Below are 22,057 nucleotides of genomic sequence, written 5' to 3' on the forward strand. Positions count from 1 at the left end.
ATCAAATTTTTGGACCTAAAATTTCAAACCAAAATTGTCGAATTGAAAGTTAAAGTTTCGAACAAAAGAAATAATTCGAAATTTTCAAACAAACTTCTTGAAAATATTTAACCATAGCAGTTTATTTATTTTAAAATTTTAATTGTCTTGAAGAAATATTTGGGACTAAGTTTTGAGAGATGAACCGTTTGGTAAGCCATAGCCAGACCGAGACATTGATATTGCTTGAAATGAAGTTTAATCAAGCTTTATTTCATCAGACAGTACTAACTTACGATCCGTTTTAGTGCATTTTTGTTTCAGATCAACGGCCAGCCATAATCGGACTTTTCCGCTTCCAAAGCACAAGCAATTACTATCGCTAAACAAGCTGCTTCAGTGGACATGCTTACACGATAAAACTCAAAATTGAACTGAAGTTTGTGCAAACAGTTGAATTGTGTATGGCCGAGTGTTTGCGCAAACACGATGTTTGCACAAACCGTGGATCGTCTATGGGTCCTGTAAAAGTCCTAAGAGAAGCACGCATAGTGTAGCTCGTGAAAGTGGTAAAACGAGTCGTTATCACAACTCATCTATCTGCTTTTGATTTGCAACTCTAGAAAGATTTAGCATTTTTTGCGAGTTCTGTAAATAGCGGGATACCAAAAGCGGATAGGTGAATTGTGGTGAAGGTATCACATGCAAAATCGTATTGTCTAGTTTACTACGTTTCTGCTTTTCAAATATTTTTATTTGTTTTGAAGATATTATAGAAAAACTAAAATTAGCGGTAGTTTAATTTCGCTGTAGTGAAGACCCTTAAGTGCATAAAGATGTGGCAGAATTTGTAAGTCTTTCAGCTGCTGAATTTACAGTTGTAGCGCTGTAGATATCCAACTATTACCTGGTCCTGCATTTATCATCAGGTGTGGATAGTTGTGCAAGCAATTCGTATCTGATACGTAGTAAATAACGGAGCCTGGTTTAGCTGAATGAAATATGCCATGAAATACTTTACAGTGAATGGTTCTATACTGTGGCTTATACAGAATTTTATCAGGGGTAGTTCAAGCTTAAAAGTATATAACATTTCAAGTATTTGCGTATCTTAATATTTTGCTCAAGGGGGTTAAAACCCGGAAACGCCTCTGCAGACGCTACTGAAACAAGACGTGCGATTTTAAAAAATACCTCGCTTACTCAGTGTAGAGATTACTAGCGCATCCCAAAACTGTCGAGTTGAAGATGATTTTCCAAAGCTTCGAGGACCGGCAGAGAAGAACGGAAACCACCGACGACAGGAAAGCTGATATCTTTCAATTTTCTATTCGCTTTAGAGATGTAAAAGTTGCTGAATTCTCCAGCTTAAAACATGTATTAAATACGCTCATTTTAAAATGAAAAGAACTCTAGTGGAAAAAATATAATTTTAATGCAAACACACAATAGAATAAATAATACATGCAGGAGGTTTGATTGTTGAACGTAAGTAATCTGAATTTTCATGGTTGCTAATAACTGGTACACAATTAACATTTCTCAATATCTAAATGTTTATCTATTTCTCACAGTAAAAATGAAAATGACACCAAACCAATGCAAATGCCTCTTGCACTAGGTATCATGAAAAAAGAAAAAAAAATATATATGAACGATTTTAGCGCAGGGGAAAAAATAACACGTGGTGTGATTTGAAAATTGGTAAAATAATAATTAAAAAGGGGGATTTGTTGCGGGTAAGTGAAATTAAAAAAAAAAAAATGAGAAAAGCCGAACCAATGGCTAAAAGGATATGACTCATGCTATGTGCTAAGTGAATATGTATACCGTGTTTTCTCCCGTATTCTTCATCTTGAGAGTGCCCATTCCGGAAGAGAGCTCGTTCTTCCTGGTATTCCTCGCGCTGCAGGGCCTCAAGTTGAGCTAATAAGAAACTTCTTGGTTAATATTTAGCTTTATGAAAGCTGGATTAAGACACAAGTTAACACTGAACCTCTAAACACACATTTTAAAATATTAAACATTTATTCTCAAAACTCGTGAATACTAAATTTATCGTATTTGTAAAGCCTTCATCTACAAATGATAGGAGTAATCTTTAATTTATGTATTTGCTTAGGAGTAATCTTTAATTTATGTATTTGCTTGTTTATTATTTACTTAATTTCTTCTTTATTGTTAACTTGGTGAGTGTAACTCTAATGCCTGACAGATATATCATTTGCAAATGCTAATAAGAGCAATCGTTTCACAGTGTTAAAACTACGACAGACTTCCAAACTATGTTAATTCAATGCTCAAACCTGAAGTAATACACCTATAACTAGTAGATGCATATAGGAATAATATCACGTAGATTATGGTCGTCGGACAATGAATCCGTATCTAAAAGCCATTATAGGCCTATACTTGCTCTAGGAAATCCTTAGTTTTTGCTCTAGGAAATAAGTACTAGTAAAATACAACCACTCCCGGTTTTGATAGAATTGCAGGTGGTGATAGTACGTTCTCTGAGAAGCTGAACTGAAGAAAAACGCTTTTCGCTATCTATTAACGTTTCTGTTCAACAGGAATAAACGTTGAAAACGGAAATAGTTGATTCGTACCTTCCGGTTTAAATACAGAGTTAACGGAGGAGATGGAACCTATTCTAGAGACGCTAAATGAAATGCAAGAAACCACACCTAAATATCATTTACAAGTTTTTGTTCTATGGAAATCTGTATTGAAACCGGAAGCGATAGTAAATTTTGAAGCACTTCGGTTTCGGTAGTATTGCAAGATATATATGTCTCTTGAGACGCTCAACCGATTGAAAAAAACGGCTTGCTGCTATTACCATTTTTGTTCTATGGTGATAAACATTGAAAGCTTAAATGGTTGACATCTACCTCTTTCTGAATACAGGGTTAGCATAGGATATGAAATACATTCTTGGGACATCGAACCGACTGCAAATAAACAGCTATTTCATATATTTCGCCATTTTTGCTCTACGCAAATCGGTATCAAAACCGGAAATACTAGTTCCGTTTTGGCAGAGTTGTGTGATAATATGTTCCCTTGAGATTGAATTGTTTACTAAAAACCGCTTATCAGTATCTATGATTATTTTTGTTCTACAGTGAAACACGTACGTTGGGAACTGATATGAGTAACTTCAACCACTTCTGGTTTGAATAACAGGTTAACAAAATAAAAGGAATCTATTCTTAGGACGCTGAATCGACTGCAAAAATCCGCTTCTAGATATTTTTTTTTACAGTTTTACTCTGATACTTGTTGAAGACAGACTGACAAAGCCGAAGAGATCACCCTTTTACAATAATTTTGTCTCTACATTCACGAACATTTTCCATACGTACGATACTAAAGGGCTTTATGCAGAGTAGTTCTGACGCATGATTAACGTCATTCTAAAGGTCTGACTACTGCAGGAAACATGTTAATCGAACTCTTTAGTATAGTAATAATCACGCGTCAAAACGACTCTGCGTAAGGTCCATAGAGTTTAACATGGAATCCGAACCCGGTTCCGAAGATTGGAACGATAATCACTGGTCAACACAAATCAAGTATGGTATCAGAGTAAAGGAACAAATTCCTTATACTCAGGTCCGTATTTATATACTGTGCGCTTAGTTGAGTTGATTTTGAGTTTAACGTCCCGTTTAACAGCGAGACTATATGGAACGTGGACCCACTGATTAACGTGGAATCCGAACCACTTGATCCCCCACCGGGAATCGATCCCGGGTCTTCCACACCCTATATATATATATATATATATATATATATATATATATATATATATATAGGGTGGCCCAAAAGTAGGTATACACTCCTGCATTGATCAAGTATAACATTCTATCTTATGAGTTTATTTGCTTCGGCTCTTCCGAGCTTAAGATGTAAGAAAAACACATTAAGATAAAATAATAAAGAAACTAAGTCTACCTGATGGATAACAATAAGAAATTATATAAAATGGAATGAACTGATCAGTACGGTACTGTATACATACTTTTGGGCCACCCTGTATATAAATTGTGCGCCCCTGTGCTCTAGATAATTTTCCGCTCTCCCGCACAAGCTTATTTTTCAAACAAGGAAACAAGGCGTGCAAACATACCAGCTCTTGTTGAGTAGCAGTTTAGGTATTAAAAGTTACCAAAGTTACAACGTAATTTTAAATGGCCTAATTCTCTCAATGATGATTATGATGTGGTGTTCTGCCCGAAGGTAGATGTTTGACCCGAACGTCCTTGGGCAAGGTGAACCCACGATAGTTTGCCAATGCCTTTCATGGGATGATGATGACATGCTAAGGACGGAACCTACAGCTTAACGGGATGATCTACCTTTTCTCGGCACAAAAATTTTTATATTGGACCTTATGGGGAGAACATGGCTACCGAATTTCCTCAGTTTCTAAGGAACTAGGTATCTCTAATGGGAAAGAAAAATTTTGCAGCATTCTACAGAAGTTTATTAACGGGTTGAAATACTTAAATTGTACATTTGTCTACTAGTTTAGCATAAATAAATTATTAAAAAATAAATTAATTAGTTTCTTTTTATACAAATTATAATATGTCTAACTTTGGAACCAATTATGGTAGAAAGATCAACTTTTTTTTTTTGTTTTATTCCTTGAGAAGAAACGACTCTAATAGTTTTAATCTCAACCATATCTGATACGCCAATTAAAAAATAGTATTTTAATATAAGTATTAAAGTCCACCTGTCAAAATTTGACGAGGGTAAGTCACGCCCTACTCTAAGCTTGGCCGCGGAAAGGGTGGGGGTTGCTGAAATGGAGAGGGAAGGGGGTGGATGTCTGAATGAAACAGGTTCTCGACCAGTTTCTGAGATTACCTGTCAGCTGCCAAATACTGTTAGCTTTATAGAGTTTGTCTCCCTCAATGGTTCCATACTAAGAGACTGGACGATGTGGTGTGAAGTATCCTCTTTTCCCCGTTACCTCTGGAAGTTCATCACGATGCATTCTAGAGTGCGCGGGAAGAACAGTATATATTAGAAAACGCTGTTATTTTGGAATTTTTCCCCTTCCGGACAAATATTATAACATACAGTAGTGGCGAAGGGAAGGAGGGCAGAGGGGTGCCCCCACAGGATTCAGACAATGTAAAGTCCTGGCCCCCATATATAGGTGTCCGTAAAAAAATGTCCCCTAAGTTTTTAAAATAATGTCTTGGGAATATATTTCAAATTTGAGGTGTTTTCCTGGTAGCCGTCATTTTCCAATATGGCCGCCGCCCTACATAAATCTCTCTCTCTCTCTCTCTCTCTCTCTCTCTATATATATATATATATATATATATATATATATATATATATATATATATATATATATATAATTTTGGTTTCAAACTATAGGTTTCTGAGGCCGATGAATTTAAATATGGCATTGTTTATTGCCACTTAGAAACCTTACAACCTGGCAACACTGTTGTCTAACGATTAACTGTACAAAGTTACAAATGCGTATATGCACGCATTACTCTAGGATGTAGCGTACTTCCTTAGGACTAAACGAAACCTACTTTTTCTGGTAGCTTTCATCACAAGACATATTTTACATGGTAACATGAGAGAACATTTGTCTAAATCCAATATGGCAGCCAATATGATGGCTAATTACTAGGCAACCAAGTAATGGACTTATTCAAATACCTGTAAGTCCTAATTGGCCTAGAGCCTAGAGAATGGGAGAAAGAGGCAGGATACGGTCTCATTTGAGAAGCGTCTCCTGAGGGGGCGAGGGAAATTTAAGATACTCCATTTTTTAATGAAATACACGGTTTTGCCTCTTGTCCGCAGACAACACTGCACACCAAATGTTCTATAAGACGTTCTCTAAATAGTCCTGTTAAATAGTCCTAAATAGATCCAACGTGTATTGTGTGTAAACCATGCATTTTCACGGGGGAACAGTGGAGCAAAATCCCTGTTTTTTGTGATATTTCTGGTTTCTCGTGCTTACTTCGCTAAGACTAAGCACTGTAAGCCAATCTTCAATTATCCTATAGCAGTATTAATTTCATATCATTTCCCCCGGAGGCACCACGCACAGGGGGGAAAGCGACTAAAAATTGCGTGCTCCACATAAATTTCTGCGAAGATCTCAAGCACTCGAGAGTGAATTTCGTAGCTCTTGGGAGAATCCCCCCCCCCCCGGAATCACCCCTGAAATCATCACTGTCCTAGGGAGTTGAAACAAGAAGCGGGATACGCAAAAAAGAACAAACTTTTAAAGCATTTAAAGTTTAGGCTCGTTGCGCTAAGCGCCTTCTTAGGACGTGGGTATGGGAATTGAAAAATGCACGTTTTCTTTCTTTTATTTATTTATTTATTTATTTATTTATTGAAAAACACGCCGAGTTCTTTTATACAGCCCGCGAAATTGTCCGTTATTAAATTATCCGATAATTATTTCTTGTGAAAATGTCATATATTACCTTTTACAGCCCGTGACGACAGTAAGATTTCTGTGATTCGGCCAATCCCTGTTCTTACTTGCAAATGCCTGATTTATAGCATTTACGCTATTAGTAAGCGCTACTGAGGTCAATAAGAGTTGAATTAGATTTTTGCGAGGGGCGCATTGTTATAGCATGCTTTCTAACGCACAAAGGAATGTTCTGAATGGGTGCAGCTATGTGTATGTTTAGCCAATGGAGCCATTTGTATCTTCGTGGCTTTGCACTCTAACTCCAAATAATAATAATAATAATAATAATAATAATAATAATAATAATAATAATAATAATAATAATAATAATATAACTTTTGCCTCCTGAAAATAACCAGATGGGTAAAGTTATAGTCGATACATTTTTGGAATTCGAAGGGATTTTAGAATGCTTGTCTATCATCTGGCTATCAGAAATAATTGATCACCATTTTCTCTACATATCTATAATTTTCTTACAGGGTAGAAACACCTCCTCGGAAGAGAGAGAGAAAAATAAGAGAGAGAAAGTGGCCGAACTTGGGCTATTGAACGTGAAGACAGGATGTTTACATTCGCATTGACACCTGCTGTGAAAACGGTCCCTTCATATCTCTCGAGACGAAAACAGAAGAAAAGGGTGGGCGTGGATGCCTTACCTCGTCAAACTTCTTGACAGGTGGACTTTAATACTTATATTAAAATACTATTTTTTAATTGGCGCATCAGATATGGTTGTGATTAAAACTATTAGAGTCGTTTCTTCTCAAGGATTAAAACAAAAAAAAGTTGATCTTTCTACCATAATTGGTTCCAAAGTTAGACATTATAATTTGTATAAAAAGAAACTAATTAATTTATTTTTTAATAATTTATTTATGCTAAACTAGCAGACAAATATACAATTTAAGTATTTCAACCCGTTAATAAACTTCTGTAGAATGCTGCAAATTTTTTCTTTCCCATTAGAGATACCTAGTTCCTTAGAAACTGAGGAAATTCGGTAGCCATGTTCTCCCCATAAGGTCCAATATAAAAATTTTTGTGCCGAGAAAAGGTAGATCATCCCGTTAACTTGGGATCCGAACTACTTGTGTCCCCAATGGGAATCGAACCCAGGACCTTTTGATTACAAGGCAACGAGGTCAACCACTCATCCATTGGAGACACATGCACCGATACCAACCCACAGGAAGTGAAAGGGGAGTGGCACCCGAGTCCACACAAACACACACACACACACACACACACAGACACACATACATACAGAGAGAGAGAGAGAGAGAGAGAGAGAGAGAGAGAGAGAGAGAGAGAGAGAGAGAGAGAGAGAGAGAGAGAAGCTACTAGAGATCTAATGGAGGCGTGAGTATGAAACTGGGATTGGTTGGCATCCATTGGTGGACGTCACTGTGAGACACCAATAATTATTTGTGGTAACTGATAAAAATAACTGTTTACATTATTCACCGTCAGTAATGGTTTAATAGCATCTATATTAATAATACAATAAGCTGTCTGTCTGTAGCGCTTTTCAATTCGAGAACCATAATAGACAGAAACATGAAATTTTAATAAGTTTTAAAGCTCTCAGAGAAATGGTCCAAATCACCTGTTCCAGGTCCCTAGATCACACCTGAGCTGAGACATGAGGGTGCAAAGTCCCCATAAGAATGACATGGAGTCATTTTTAAAATAATCGAAAACGACCAATATTACAGTTGAATTCATGGTTTTGGAGAAGGCTCACAAGAATAGTTAGTTTTAATCCAATTCAACTTCAAGGTCGAGCTCCTCTGTGGCTAAGCGGTTAGCGTACGCGCCTTTGGCGTGGGAGACCCGGGTTCGATTCCCGGCGGGAGCTCATGTGGTTCGGATTCCACGTTAATCAGTAGGTCCACGTCTCATATAGCCTCGCTGCTGAAAGGGACGCTAAACTAAATTCAACTCAACTCAATTTCAAGGTCTTACTCCACTCCTCCTGGAGTGGGTGAGATTTTAAAAGTAATCGAAAACGAAATATATTAGTGTTGAATTCATTGTTTTCGAGGTCGCTGAGTTTAACGATATCAGTTTTCATGATGTTGAAGTTCCTCACCCCTTGGGGTGGTGGGAGGGATGCCTTTTTAGAAATAATCAGATAAGCTAGCTAATTAGTAACTACTGTAATTAGAGCGAATTAAAAACTAACATATATTCTCGTGCTTGCCCAGGACTCTGTGGGATGCTAGTTTTAAATATTACTTTATTGTGAATCTTAAAAAAGAAAAAAAAATACAAAATTTTGTCGTCCCCCAAACTCTGCCGCCCTATGCTCGAGCACAGAATAGCACTTACCTCATAGGCGGAGCTAGGAATTGTCTACTGGGGGCAGACCTTTTGGTCGGTCTCGGAGGTCTTGGTAGGTGGCCATCTTATAGGTGGCATTTTTATTTTTTTTTTTGTCAAAAAGCTGGGGGAGCAATGCCTCCATAATTCCGCCCATGACTCACCTAAATCAGGCCTACTCATACTAAGGCTCATTCTGCTTTCCTTAACAGACAACGGAGTACATGTTATAGAGAATGAAGATGGTTAATTTGGGATGAGTTGATGTATAATTCCCAGTCATTTCCTGTGAGGTAGTCTTGAAAAACCTTAAAATGGAATTGAAATCAGGATCCCCAGATTATAAGGACATACTTACTCTATTGAACTTAGTTTCCTAAGTCCATTTCTTCTAAAATTTAAAGCAAATGTTTTAGGGACACGGTTCTTTCTGACGCACTATGCGGCAAAAGATGTGAGGCCTCTCTCTACTTATGCGTAAAGTACACAAATCTCTTTGGTAAATAGGTAATAATACAGGTCATGAACGCGCAGCAGATATATTTTCCATGTAGAGACCTCGATTATTAATTTATTAAATTACAACTTTAACATACCCTCCCCCTTACACAGTTGCCGTACCTGTACCGTACTGGTCTTACACCAAACTATCACGCATTTTTTTTTTTTTTTTTAACTTCAGACCAGAGACGTATCAGATATTTAAAAACCATCGAGCGTTTTGCGCACGAGATGGCACTAGTGTCACAAATCTAAGGATATCGAATCGCAGCGGGTCAGACTTAACGCCATTTGACAGCTGAAGCTAATAGATTGTGCAAAAGGTGTTGGAATCCTTATAATCAGGGTAAGATATTGCGCTGTAAAGATGAGTGACTTCCCACAAAACTGCACAACATTTTACAATTTTATTCCGATAAAGAGGCAGATGCTGCGTAGAACTGTGAAGAAATTTGCACTGTTTATGGGCAAGAAAAGTTATTAGAAGGAATAGCTGCAAAACGGTTCAGTCGCTTTCCTTCTGGAAATTTTGATGTCCAAGATGATGCTTGCAATGAGCAACCAATCACAGAAAAACTGAATGATATTCTGGCAAAAGTCGAGCAAGAACAGTATGTAAGTAAATATGGCATAGTCAATGATATAAAAATCTATCACCAAACAGTATTAAACCATTTGGAGAAAGCTGGCTATAAAGAGAAGCTCAACATTTGCATGTCACTGAAAAAACTCGCTCCAATTTCTATCTACGAATTTCTACTAAAACGTAACGAACACACAAGCCATTTCTGACACGGCTGATCACAAGTGATACAAAATAGATGATCCTGTAAGAGAATGGCGAAGAAAATCATTGCCAAAGTGAGAAGCTCCACAGTCTGTGGAAAAGCGAACACTGACGCCAAATAAGTTATGGTATGCGTTTGGTAGGACTGACAGGTCATCGTTCCACGATATGCCACCGTCGGACAGAACGATAGACTCTGACCTGCACTATCCACAATTAGCGTAAGTGCACCGAGAAATTCAAAAGAAACGGCCGACCTGGTCAACAGAAAGGATTGTCGTATACCACGCTGACAAACCCAGACTGCATACATCTTCAACGACGCGTCGGAAATAGAGAACAGTTAGCTAGGGCGTTTTAATATTTCCACCACATAGCCCGGATCTGGTTCCGCCGGATTAACACTTGTTTCCGTCTATGTAGTCTCCTCTTGTCTTCCTGAATGATGTTAAATAGTTTCAAAAAGGTCTGTGGAAACCAGGCTCACCATTTTAAACCAGAAACCACAATAGTTTTACAGCGACGGGATTATGTCGAAAAATGGCAGGTCATCGAACAAAAGTCGTTTCATAATGCTATTTTCAAATAGCAAATGTCTTACCAATTTTGACCTCCAAAGGCTCAACACTTTTTAGACTACCTAATATAATGAAAAATGTTTATGATCCATGTCAAATCGAACCTCTTAATCCACATTAGCTGTAGTTCCCTCTTAATGTAACAAATTCTCTTTTAACAAAGTTGTTCTAGTTTAAATGTCCAAAAATTACTTTCATTCCTCTGTTTTATCTAATACCTTCACATTCCATCTATTTTTCTCCATATTCATGTTTTGAAAACAGAGTGGTTTTCCAACTTTTTGATTAGTTATTATTATTATTATTATTTTCAATAGTGCATCTTTGTCTCTGAAACTTTTGAGGCAAAGAGTACGACTTTTGTCGTTTGACGGATATAAATAAAAGTGAATGACAAAGAATTTGCGGAGCGAAAATGAGGAAGAAAGTGGAATAGCATCGAATAAATCCGACACGGTGTTATTCACTACAAACTCACATCGCCTCGGATTGGACAGAAAGTCCACTTGCCGGGAATGTGATCAAACCAGGGACACCATACATTATTAACCAATATCTCACTATTTTTTATACAATCATCATCAACGTCATAGATATTCTGCCACAACTAAGAAGCTTTCATGCTCCCGGTCTTCCGATAATCTCTTCGTATTCACGTACGATTTTACTGTTTTGATACTGTCTCTCTCCCGCCACCATACCCTATAGCACGTTCCTTTTGAGCCAATGTTCCAACCAGTTTATTTTTCTCTTCTTAATAATATCTACAACTGATCTTTTCTCACCCACCATTTCTAAGACCTTCTCATTCGTTTTCCGCTCGACCCAATTTACTCCTCTCCATTCTTCTCCATACCTACATTTCGAAAGCTTCTAGTAGTTTTTTTTAAAAAATCATTTTTGTGTGATATTCAGGATTCTGACCCATACAGTACAATACTCCACACGAAGCATTTTCTGCGCCTTTTTCTCAACTCTTTATCCAAGGTCTCTCAAAATAGTATTTTACTCCTCCTAAAGGCTTCTTTCGCCATTCCTATTCCTGCTTTTATTTCACGTTCACACTTTATACCATCAAAAAACCAACAAAGTTCTTGCCGTTTTTGACATTCCATTAATCATGCGTTCACACAGGAAAATAAATGACGCTGTGCCTGCTAAGTGAGGGAGTTAGTCTGATTATCGACCTTCAGTAATAGAGGCACCTTGCCCACATACAGCAATCATAGCTCGTCCGGTGTCGAAGAGAAATGGAGATATCGAAAGAGCTTGTTTGCATGTTTGCTGTATGACTTTAAATAAAGTGGACCTGTCAGCTGCCGCATCAAATCGTCGCATGTGCCAGACATTTGGGGAGAATGCCATCAACGAATACACCGCCAGGTACTGGTTCCAGAAATTCCGTCGGGACATGTAAGCCTTTCAGATGAACCTCACAGTGAATGACGAAGCCCTGAAAGTAGACATCGAGGAGGACAGTGGTCTAACGTGCAAAAGGTTCCATGTTTCCACTGAAACAATCAGACTGCACCTGCATATGATACGGAAGTCACACAAGTCAAGCAAGTGGGTACCCCACACATTATCAGCAGCCAACAAGGAACAACGAGTGACAGTGTTTGTCCTTGCTCACTCAGCACTTGAACACGCCCATCTTTGATCGCTTACTTATTGGTGATGGAAAGTGGGTTTTCTATGACATTCCCAAGTGTACTACCAGACTTGTCGCCACGTGACCCCTGTTTCTACACGCACACAAGGTTATCCTCTCTGTATGGTGGAATTGTCGGTAAGTGATCCATTACGAGTTCCTCCCACTTGTAAGACCATCACGGCTGACTTCTACTCTCAGCAGCTGCAACGGGTGAACCGCACATAGCGGCAGAAGGAGCCGGCGTTGGTGAAATCGGAAAGGCATGTCGTTCCTGCACGATAATGCCAAGGACACATGTGGCAAAGAGGACTCGGGAGACCCTTCAGCAACCTGGTTGGGAGACACCGTACCATGCACCATATTCACCGGACCTTGCGCCAACGAATTACCACCTGTTTCATTCTCTCGACAACTACCACCATGCGATAATTCTTTGCAAATTAGGGAGACTTGCGAAACACACTCACGGACTTTGGATCTACAACTGCCAAGTTTTATCACCAGAGTACTGTGCAGCCGCAAGAACGTTGGCAAAAGATTGGGTGCTAATGGAGATTAACAAATGTCATTGGGTATTTTAATCATAAATGGTAGAGTTTTGATAAATGAATAGGATGTTCATTAACTTATACATGTACCATACTGTAATTCACACGATATATCTAAAGAAAATCCCTTAAAACAATACAAAAGTCATGATGGTGAACATTGGAGTAGGGTCCGAAAACTCGTGATGTACAAGCGAGAATACTAAAAGTTCACTCATGACCGCAAACGAATTGAAAAAAAACTCAATCAAGCAAAACGAAGGATAAATAGTAAATGGAAATATTGGTAGGAGGGAAGATAAACGGGCCCTCAGATTTTCGGTTCAAAATTGATCACAACGTCTTCCTTAGGTCCCAAATAGTGTTTCCTGAAAATTTTAGACCGCGGAAACTTCAGAAATGTGCCCAAAATTACTATAGAATTTACCAGATATTTGCAGGGAAGATAAACGGGCCCTCAGATTTTCGGTTCAAAATTGATCACAACGTCTTCCTCAGGTCCCAAATAGTGTTTCCTGAAAATTTCAGACCGCGGGAACTTCAGACAGGTGCCCAAAATTACTATAGAATTTACCAGATATGGGCAGGGAAGATAAACGGGCCCTCAGATTTTTGGTTCAAAATTGATCACAACGTCTTCCTTAGGTCCCAAATAATGTTTCCTGAAAATTTCAGACCGCGGAAACTTCAGAAAGGTGCCCAAAATTACTATAGAATTTACCAGATATGGCCAGGGAAGATAAACGGGCCCTCAGATTTTCGGTTCAAAATTGATCACAACGTCTTTCTTAGGTCCCAAATAGTGTTTCTTGAAAATTTTAGACCGCGGAATCTTCAGAAAGGTGCCCAAAATTACTATAGAATTTACCAGATATGGGCAAGGAAGATAAACGGCCCCTCGGATTTTCGGTTCAAAATTGATCACAACGTCTTCCTCAGGTCCCAAATAGTGTTTCCTGAAAATTTCAGACCGCGGGAACTTCAAACAGGTGCCCAAAATTACTATAGAATTTACCAGATATGGACAGGGAAGATAAACGGGCCTTCACAGTTTTGGTTCAAAATTGAACACAACGTCTTCCTTAGGTCCCAAATAGTGTTTCCTGAAAATTTCAGACCGCGGAAACTTCAGAAAGGTGCCCAAAATTACAATAGAATTTACCAGATATGGGCAGGGAAGATAAACGGGCCTTCATAGTTTTGGTTCAAAATTCCTACAAACATCTTTCTTAGGTCCCAAATAGTGTTTCCTGAAAATTTCAGACCGCGGAAACTTCAGAAAGGTGCCCAAAATTACAATAGAATTTACCAGATATGGGCAGGGAAGATAAACGGGTCTTCGAATTTTCGGTTCAAAATTCCTACAAACATCTTTCTTAGGTCCCAAATAGTGTTTCCTGAAAATTTCAGACCGCGGAAGCTTCAGAAAGGTGCCCAAGATTACTATAGAATTTACCAGATATGGGCAGGGAAGTTAAACGGGCCCTCAGATTTTCGGTTCAAAATTGATCACAACGTCTTCCTCAGGTCCCAAATAGTGTTTCCTGAAAATTTCAGACCGCGGGAACTTCAGACAGGTGCCCAAAATTACTATAGAATTTACCAGATATGGGCAGGGAAGATAAACGGGCCCTCAGATTTTCGGTTCAAAATTGATCACAACGTCTTCCTTAGGTCCCAAATAATGTTTCCTGAAAATTTCAGACCGCGGAAACTTCAGAAAGGTGCCCAAAATTACTATAGAATTTACCAGATATGGGCAGGGAAGATAAACGGGCCCTCAGATTTTCGGTTCAAAATTTATCACAACGTCTTTCTTAGGTCCCAAATAGTGTTTCTTGAAAATTTTAGACCGCGGAATCTTCAGAAAGGTGCCCAAAATTACTATAGAATTTACCAGATATGGGCAAGGAAGATAAACGGCCCCTCGGATTTTCGGTTCAAAATTGATCACATCTTCCTTAGGTCCCCCGCGGTCTGAAATTTTAAAGAAACACTATTTGGGACCTAAGGAAGGTGTGACCAATTTTGTACCGAAAATCCGAGGGCTCGTTTATCTTCAAAGTAGTGCTCTCAACGGGTCGGGTCGGGTCGGGTTGAAGACAGACCCGACCCGACCCGTAACTGGAATTGACTGACCGACCCGTGATCCGACCTGATTGACTTGACCCGACAACCCAAAACAATCTGATCCTCTTGACCCGACCCGACAACCCAACCCGAGTAGCTTGACCTGTCTACCCGACCCGAGCTGACCCGACTCGACAACCCGGTCCGAGTTGAGCCGATCCGACCCGACCCGAGCTGACCCGATCCGAAAATTTAAAAATACAGTATGATAATTAGTTATAAAGTACTAATTTTATTTCATAACTTTCAGCGCAACAAATGAAATTCAAACAATTCGCACCCTGGGTCTTGGTCACCAATACTGCGTCTTATTCTTTGTGTTGCAGTCAAGTCTTGGTCCTGCATTTCGTAGTCTTGGTTGTCTTTCTATACAAGAGCCAAGGATGCTCGCCTCATCGGTTCAAATGAAGACCAAGTGTGATTTTGATTATGGTGTTTCATACTATACGGAAAGCAAGAAAATACGCTCATCGCTACTTGGTGATCACCAAAAGAAGGCCAAGAGCAAGATTACTATGCACTTCGTCTTGCACATCCAATCTTTATCTTGTTCTTGTATCGATGTCCTTGGGCTTGGTGAAATAAAATGAAATATTCACTTTAAGGTTCCTCGATTCTGCACCGAGGCTAAAGGAGATGGTGACCATGAGAAATGAACGAAATGGTGGAATGAAGAAAGTGGGAGGAAACAGGAGTACCCCGAGAAAACCCACTACACGGCGTTCTCCACCACAAAGCCCATTTAGCACAAGCTGGGATCGAACCATGGACACCATGCACCAGAGATGGATTCACTACCACTGAGCCACCGCGGCCCTGCTTGGGCTTGGTCGTCCATATCCAATCTTTCTTTTGGCCTTGCTTAAACAACTAGTTTTGTTCTAAATCGAGACTCCATATTGGCGTAGATATTATAGTCGATTGGAAAAATCAATCTTCCACATTTAAAAATTAAAGTACACACAATTACAAAAATAAGCATTTACCATAAAAACACTAGCTCCAAGTGTTCAAAATAGATATATGGTTTTTATAAAATCAATTGAAAATTGCTATTTTTAATTAGGCAGCTAGTGAAAAACAGCAGCGTTCGACTCCAGCCGAGTTTAAGCTCAACCTAAACTCAATTGACCAAAGTGAACTGATCCGACTGACCCGACCCGACAACCCGACTCGAGCTGACCTGATCCGACCCGGAGCCCGACTCGAGCTGACCCGACCCGACTCGGATCGGTCGGGTCACGGAACGGGTTGGGTCAACCCAACCCGTTTGAGACCACTACTTCCCAGTCCATATCAGATATTCTGTAGTAATTTTGGGCATCTTTTTGAAGTTTTCGCAGTCTAAAATTTTCAGGAAACACAGTTTGGGACCTAAAGATGATGATGTGATCAATTTTGAACCGAAAATCCGAGGGCCCGTTTATCTTCCCTGCCCATATCTGGTAAATTCTGTAGTAATTTTGGTCATCTTTTTGAAGTTTCCGCGGTCAGAAATTTTCAGGAAACACTATTTGGGACCTAAGGAAGACGTTGTATTCAATTTCGAACCGAAAATCTGAGGGCCCGTTTATCTTCCCTGCCCATATCTGGTAAATTCTATAGTAATTTTGGGCACCTTTCTGAAGTTTCCGCGGTCTGAAATTTTCAGGAAACACTGTTTGGGACCTAAGGAAGACGTTGTATCAATTTTGAACCGAAAATCTGAGGGCCCGTTTATCTTTCCTGCCCATATCTGGTAAATTCTATAGTAATTTTGGGCACCTTTCTGAAGTTTCCGCGGTCTAAAATTTTCAAGAAACACTATTTGGGACCTAAGGAAGACGTTGTGAGGAATTTTGAACCGAAAATCTGAGAGCCCGTTTATCTTCCCTGTCCATATCTGGTAAATTCTATAGTAATTTTGGGCACCTTTCTGAAGTTTCCGCGGTCTGAAATTTTCAGGAAACACTATTTGGGACCTAAGGAATACGTTGTGATCAATTTTGAACCGAAAATCTGAGGGCCCGTTTATCTTCCCTGCCCATATCTGGTAAATTCTATAGTAATTTTGGGCACCTTTCTGAAGTTTCCGCGGTCTGAAATTTTCAGGAAACACTATTTGGGACCTAAGAAAGACGTTGTGATCAATTTTGAATCGAAAATCCGAGGGCCCGTTTATCTTCCCTCCTACCGAAATATTCTTCAATATATCTTCTGTACAGAAGCGGCGTTAGGCATAGGCGAAGTAGGCAACCGCCTAGGGCCTCGCGCTTTAAGAAGCCCCGCATCGGCACTTGTAAGAAAAAATACCTTATTCTTAATCTTAAAGGAAGATGGGTTAAAGCTCTCTTTAAGATTTCTCACAAATAATCTGACTTGCCGAACGTCCTGATATTGAAATTGCTTCGTACCTTGCGGTGCTCACAGCTGGAATTTAATACTTGGATATGCTGCAGCTTCTTGCACTGGAGCCAAATTATTCTTTGGTATTTTACTGAGACTTTTTTACTTTGTTCTCTGGTTCAAGCGCCAGATCGAAAGTTTTGAAAGCCAAGGTCGAATTAACTCTGAAACCTTTGTGCGAAACTAGGTGGGAGTGTAGAGTGGAAAATGTGAAAGCCGTGCGATACCAACTGAAAGAAGTTTGTGAGGCTTTAGTAAGATCAAGTGAATTAGCGAGTGGTATTGGCATCGAGTCAAAATTCAAAGAAGTTGTTACACATAAAAAGAAAAGGATGTTCACATACGAAGCTCAGGATGAGGTAATACGGTTAAGTGAAGACAAATTCAAAATTCAATATTTCTATGTTGTTATTGATACTTTGGCACAAAGTTGTGAAACTCGATTTCAAGCGCTAAGGAAGTACCACGAGATGTTTGGATTTTTATATGAAGTTGCTTCTCTAAAACATCTGACAGAAAAGAAACTGCTGGCTAGTTGTAAAGATCTTCAGATTACTCTCTCAACGCACGATATGTCAGATGTGGATGGTATTGAACTATTTGAAGAACTGAAAATGTTCAGTCATGTTTTCAGTGGGGTTAATATTAAAAAGGCCATGAAATACATAGCGGAAAATAAGTTAGAAGTATATCCTAATTTAGAAGTGGCTTTGTGGGTTATTCTGACTATGCCTATGTCGGTGGCATCAGGAGAAAGAAGTTTTTCGCGTTTGAAACTTATTAAAACATACTTGCGGTCGACAATAAGTCAGGACAGACTTTCTTCATTAGCTATATTATCTATCGAAAACAACATATCTAGCAGTATTGATATGACAGAAGCGATCCAGGTGTTCAGCAGCAGAAAATTTCGTAAAGTTCCCATTTAGACAAGTTTAGCAATTTTTAAATATCCTTTATGAATCTAAATTGAAGAATCTCTCTGTAGACAGAATCAAAGGTGTTCTTCCAATTTTCTTTTTAACATATTGTCGTTATAATTCAAAGTATACTAAAAAACTGACGAAGAAATTCTCCACAATAGAAAAGTCAAACAAGAAAAATCGAACGATTATGATAACGAGCTCTACGGGGTGAAACTAATACAACCAAATGATGATGCTTGAATGAATGGAAACTGACCTAATTTTGTTGAAATTACGATGTAAATATTTCTTCGTAATTATTGTATATATATATATATATATATATATATATATATATATATATATATATATATATATATATATATATATATATATATCTTTTTTATGTTTTTTTATTTATAAGTTGTATATTTTCAATAATAAATTAAGACACAGAATTTCATAAACATTCAATAAGTATACATTTACATGGGTCAATTCATATACGATATATATATATATATATATATATATATATATATATATATATATATATATATATATATATATATATATATATATATTCTGGATTAGTGTCCGTAATATTTACTTTTGAATATAAGTTGAAAAACATAACTCCATACATCTTAACCCTAAAGTGCATATTCGAATGTGATTTTGCCATCTTATTATTATTTTTTTAGGGGGCCTCGCTTTAGGGTCTCGCGAAACCTAACACCGCCTCTGCTTCTGTATCTCTCTGTATATCATAGACAAATTAATTCTCTTTATTTTTCTCGCTACATATTTATTTATTTTTTTGGTTGGCGCCCTTCGTGCCTATCCTTGCCCATTGTAAATTTTTAGGAAGTGTAAGGACTCCACATAGAATCAAGCAATCACTAAAATCCGAAATTGTTCACGTTGTTACTCTTGAATTAATTATTCTATTTCAATAATTAATACTACAAGAATTTAACAATGCAAAAATTACTCGATTAAATCAATCATACATTCAATTTGGATTTCTTCCAGAAATCTTTGGTTGGTTGGGTAGACAAATATATCATTAATTTTCAGCACTAACGTTATATGACACGTGGACCTAAAGTTTTAAGATGGGATTCGAATCCGGAATCTTCATGCATGAAACGAGAGCGTGCAGCCACGGGGAGTGCTCAAGAAAATTTGTGTCAGAAGGTTGAGAAAGGGAATCAAAATGTGAGGTGGGCTGCACTGGAACACTGTCTGCTAGAAGACGTGCCCCACACAAGAGTGACATTTATTCGTAATTGATTTTGCTTGGAACCCTCAAGTAAAATGCGGGTTCAAATTATCTCCAACAGACTATTAGTTAAATAGAAGTACGATTCAGCACCAAAGTTACAATCTAACATCATGGCCGCTTTTGGAATCGGAGTAAGGGCAAGCACACAAACCACTCCGTTAATTCAGGAGCACAACGTTCCATGACGCCGCTACAGCCCACTATAAAATGAAATGAAATATTTGAGTTTTAAGTTCCATGTTTATGCCGTGTGGGCTAAAGGAGACGGTGATGAGAAATTAATGAAATGGTGAAATGAAGAAAGTGGGAGGAAATGGAAGTACTTCGAGAAAACCCACGCACCCACTAGGCGCGAGTTGGGATCGAACCAGGGACCCAATGCACTAGAGGTCTAAAGGTGAACGCTCTACCACTGACCCACCGCGGTTCCTACAGCCCACTATAATCTATTTTCTCTCCAACGGTATGTCGCAATCATAAAAGAAAAACAAATTTGTACGAACATTGGTAAATATCTTTGTAGAGCAACGAACATTCGTGTCGGAAAATTATGTCGAAAATAAAATATCGCTTTGGGAAAGTACTTTCACAGAATATGTCAGCGAACAGAACTTTCGCTAAGAGGATTACAAGGTTCAAGATCACCACTTAGGAGAATCGATCTTGAAATAGTTCTGAGACAACAGCTCCGTGTAGCGCAGCTGCCAGCTATAAATAGGACAGGGCACACTTGTCTCGGCTTTCGTAGTCACCTCATGCCAAGTCACAAGCAAGACGAACTTGATATTAGATCGTACATAACGGGTCAATTCTGATTGCGTCAAATATGAACTATCACACGAATTCTAAAGTAAAATCCAAATTAAAAACTGCAGGGATGAGCTACACATGTCTGTAGCAGGAAAGTCACATTAATTTACAGAACATTTTTTTTTAAAAAAAGAGTTCTGCTTGCACAAGTTCATTGTACTTAACAGTCACCACGGATTTAGACACGCCAAGTGGACAGTCGAAGATCTGTTGTACGTACAAAGCTCACACAAAACTGGTCCATTGCCCAATTGGAAGCTACGCGGTAGTTTTTCTTTTTTAAAGTCTGCTTATTTAGTATATTCTAACGTATTTTTAACTTATTCGAAGAATTTAAACTCACGTGTTACCAGATCTGTATAAAAATTTAGCTTTTATGTACCTTACGGAATTGCGCTACGAAAAATGAACTTTATTTACTTTAACATTTAATTTACTTTAACTTTCGAATATGCTAGACTTTTACTTTATTTAAATAGTAAAATGGAATTATTTCATGGCATATATGTTAAGGTGGTTTTAGGAAGAAGAGTAACGACAACTTTTATTGGCTTGAATACAACAGCAATCCAATACAAGACTGTTTTAAGGCGGCAATGAATCATTGACTTCTTAAATCAGTTAAATTAACTACCGTGATTTAATTGACCTAGAATGCATAAATTAACAGTTACAATTTATTACTTCATAACTGAAAAATACTGGGACTAAATTCCGCGATAAGCCACTGCGACTGAAGTTTTCGCACAATTCTTTTACCATTATCCAAGTTTCCATTACGCTCGGTCAAGCCGCCCCTAAATCAATAAAGCTATTCTTTCCTTTCTCCAAATACCTTTATTTAGTACGCGGGTAGCACCGGTCATGTCCTTTCTATTCCTAAATTGAAACTGTTCCTCATCAACCTTCTTATTTGACAGGGCACAATAATCTGTCGATGTTTCAAACAAATACTTCGATTTCATTCAAAATGGCACCAATAGTATTAAAAATCCTAATTATTATTATTATTTGATTTTTTTAAATCAAATAATATCCAATCAAATATAATTGAATCAGTATTATCTGGAAGTTCGTTAGCTATTCTTCTGTTGAATATTTTCATTAGAAATTCGGAAGTTTCTTTTCTTTCCTTCCATATATCTAACTGATGCGTTTGTAGATCCAGTTGCGTTTACCTTCTCACTAAAGATGCAACGGCTTGGAAAAAGGTACGCTTTTAGAAAAAAGTTGTTTCTGTGATTTTCTCCTGGGAAATTTTGGACTTTTTTTTTAAAAAAAAAAAAATATTTCAAGGCATTTAATTACTACATTTTGAAGATAAAATAGTTTTAAAAAAATCAACAACCAAAGACAATCCGTCATTCCATAGACAGACAAATTGCACAGAAAAACTGCAAATCGATGAACGTACTCCAGCGTATTGTTTAAAGGGCTATTAGGTCACAATTCAACAAGAATAATGCTTTACTAAGAAGTTTAATACTGTTAGCTATAATTGTTCTGTAAATGTAGTAAATTGTGCGGAACAAATTGTAAACTAAACTTCTTTATAATTTTATATATATACATAAAATTTATTGAGGCAGCTTAAATTCGAGACAGAGAGAGAACGTTTAAAACCTGCCCACAAATTTCTTACTTCAAAAACTAACATGATATAGCCTGTTACAGAAAAAAAGGAAGTCT

The 22,057-nt window shown here is 38.0% G+C and overlaps 1 protein-coding gene across 1 annotated transcript in view; it reads right to left on the minus strand.

Moving 5' to 3' along the window:
* The window catches only part of LOC145683979 (uncharacterized), a gene marked incomplete in the record, with an annotated part of 170,982 nt that overhangs the window by 127,931 nt on the left and 20,994 nt on the right, over positions 1-22,057 (minus strand). The window contains 1 exon segment of the mRNA XM_081755729.1: positions 1,810-1,905. Within this exon segment, the coding sequence (XP_081611855.1) occupies positions 1,810-1,905 (96 nt within the window).

The sequence above is a fragment of the Thermobia domestica genome, chromosome 4 (assembly GCF_964235325.1).
Source record: "Thermobia domestica chromosome 4, izTheDome1.hap1.1, whole genome shotgun sequence".
NCBI classification, from domain to species: Eukaryota; Metazoa; Arthropoda; class Insecta; order Zygentoma; family Lepismatidae; genus Thermobia; species Thermobia domestica.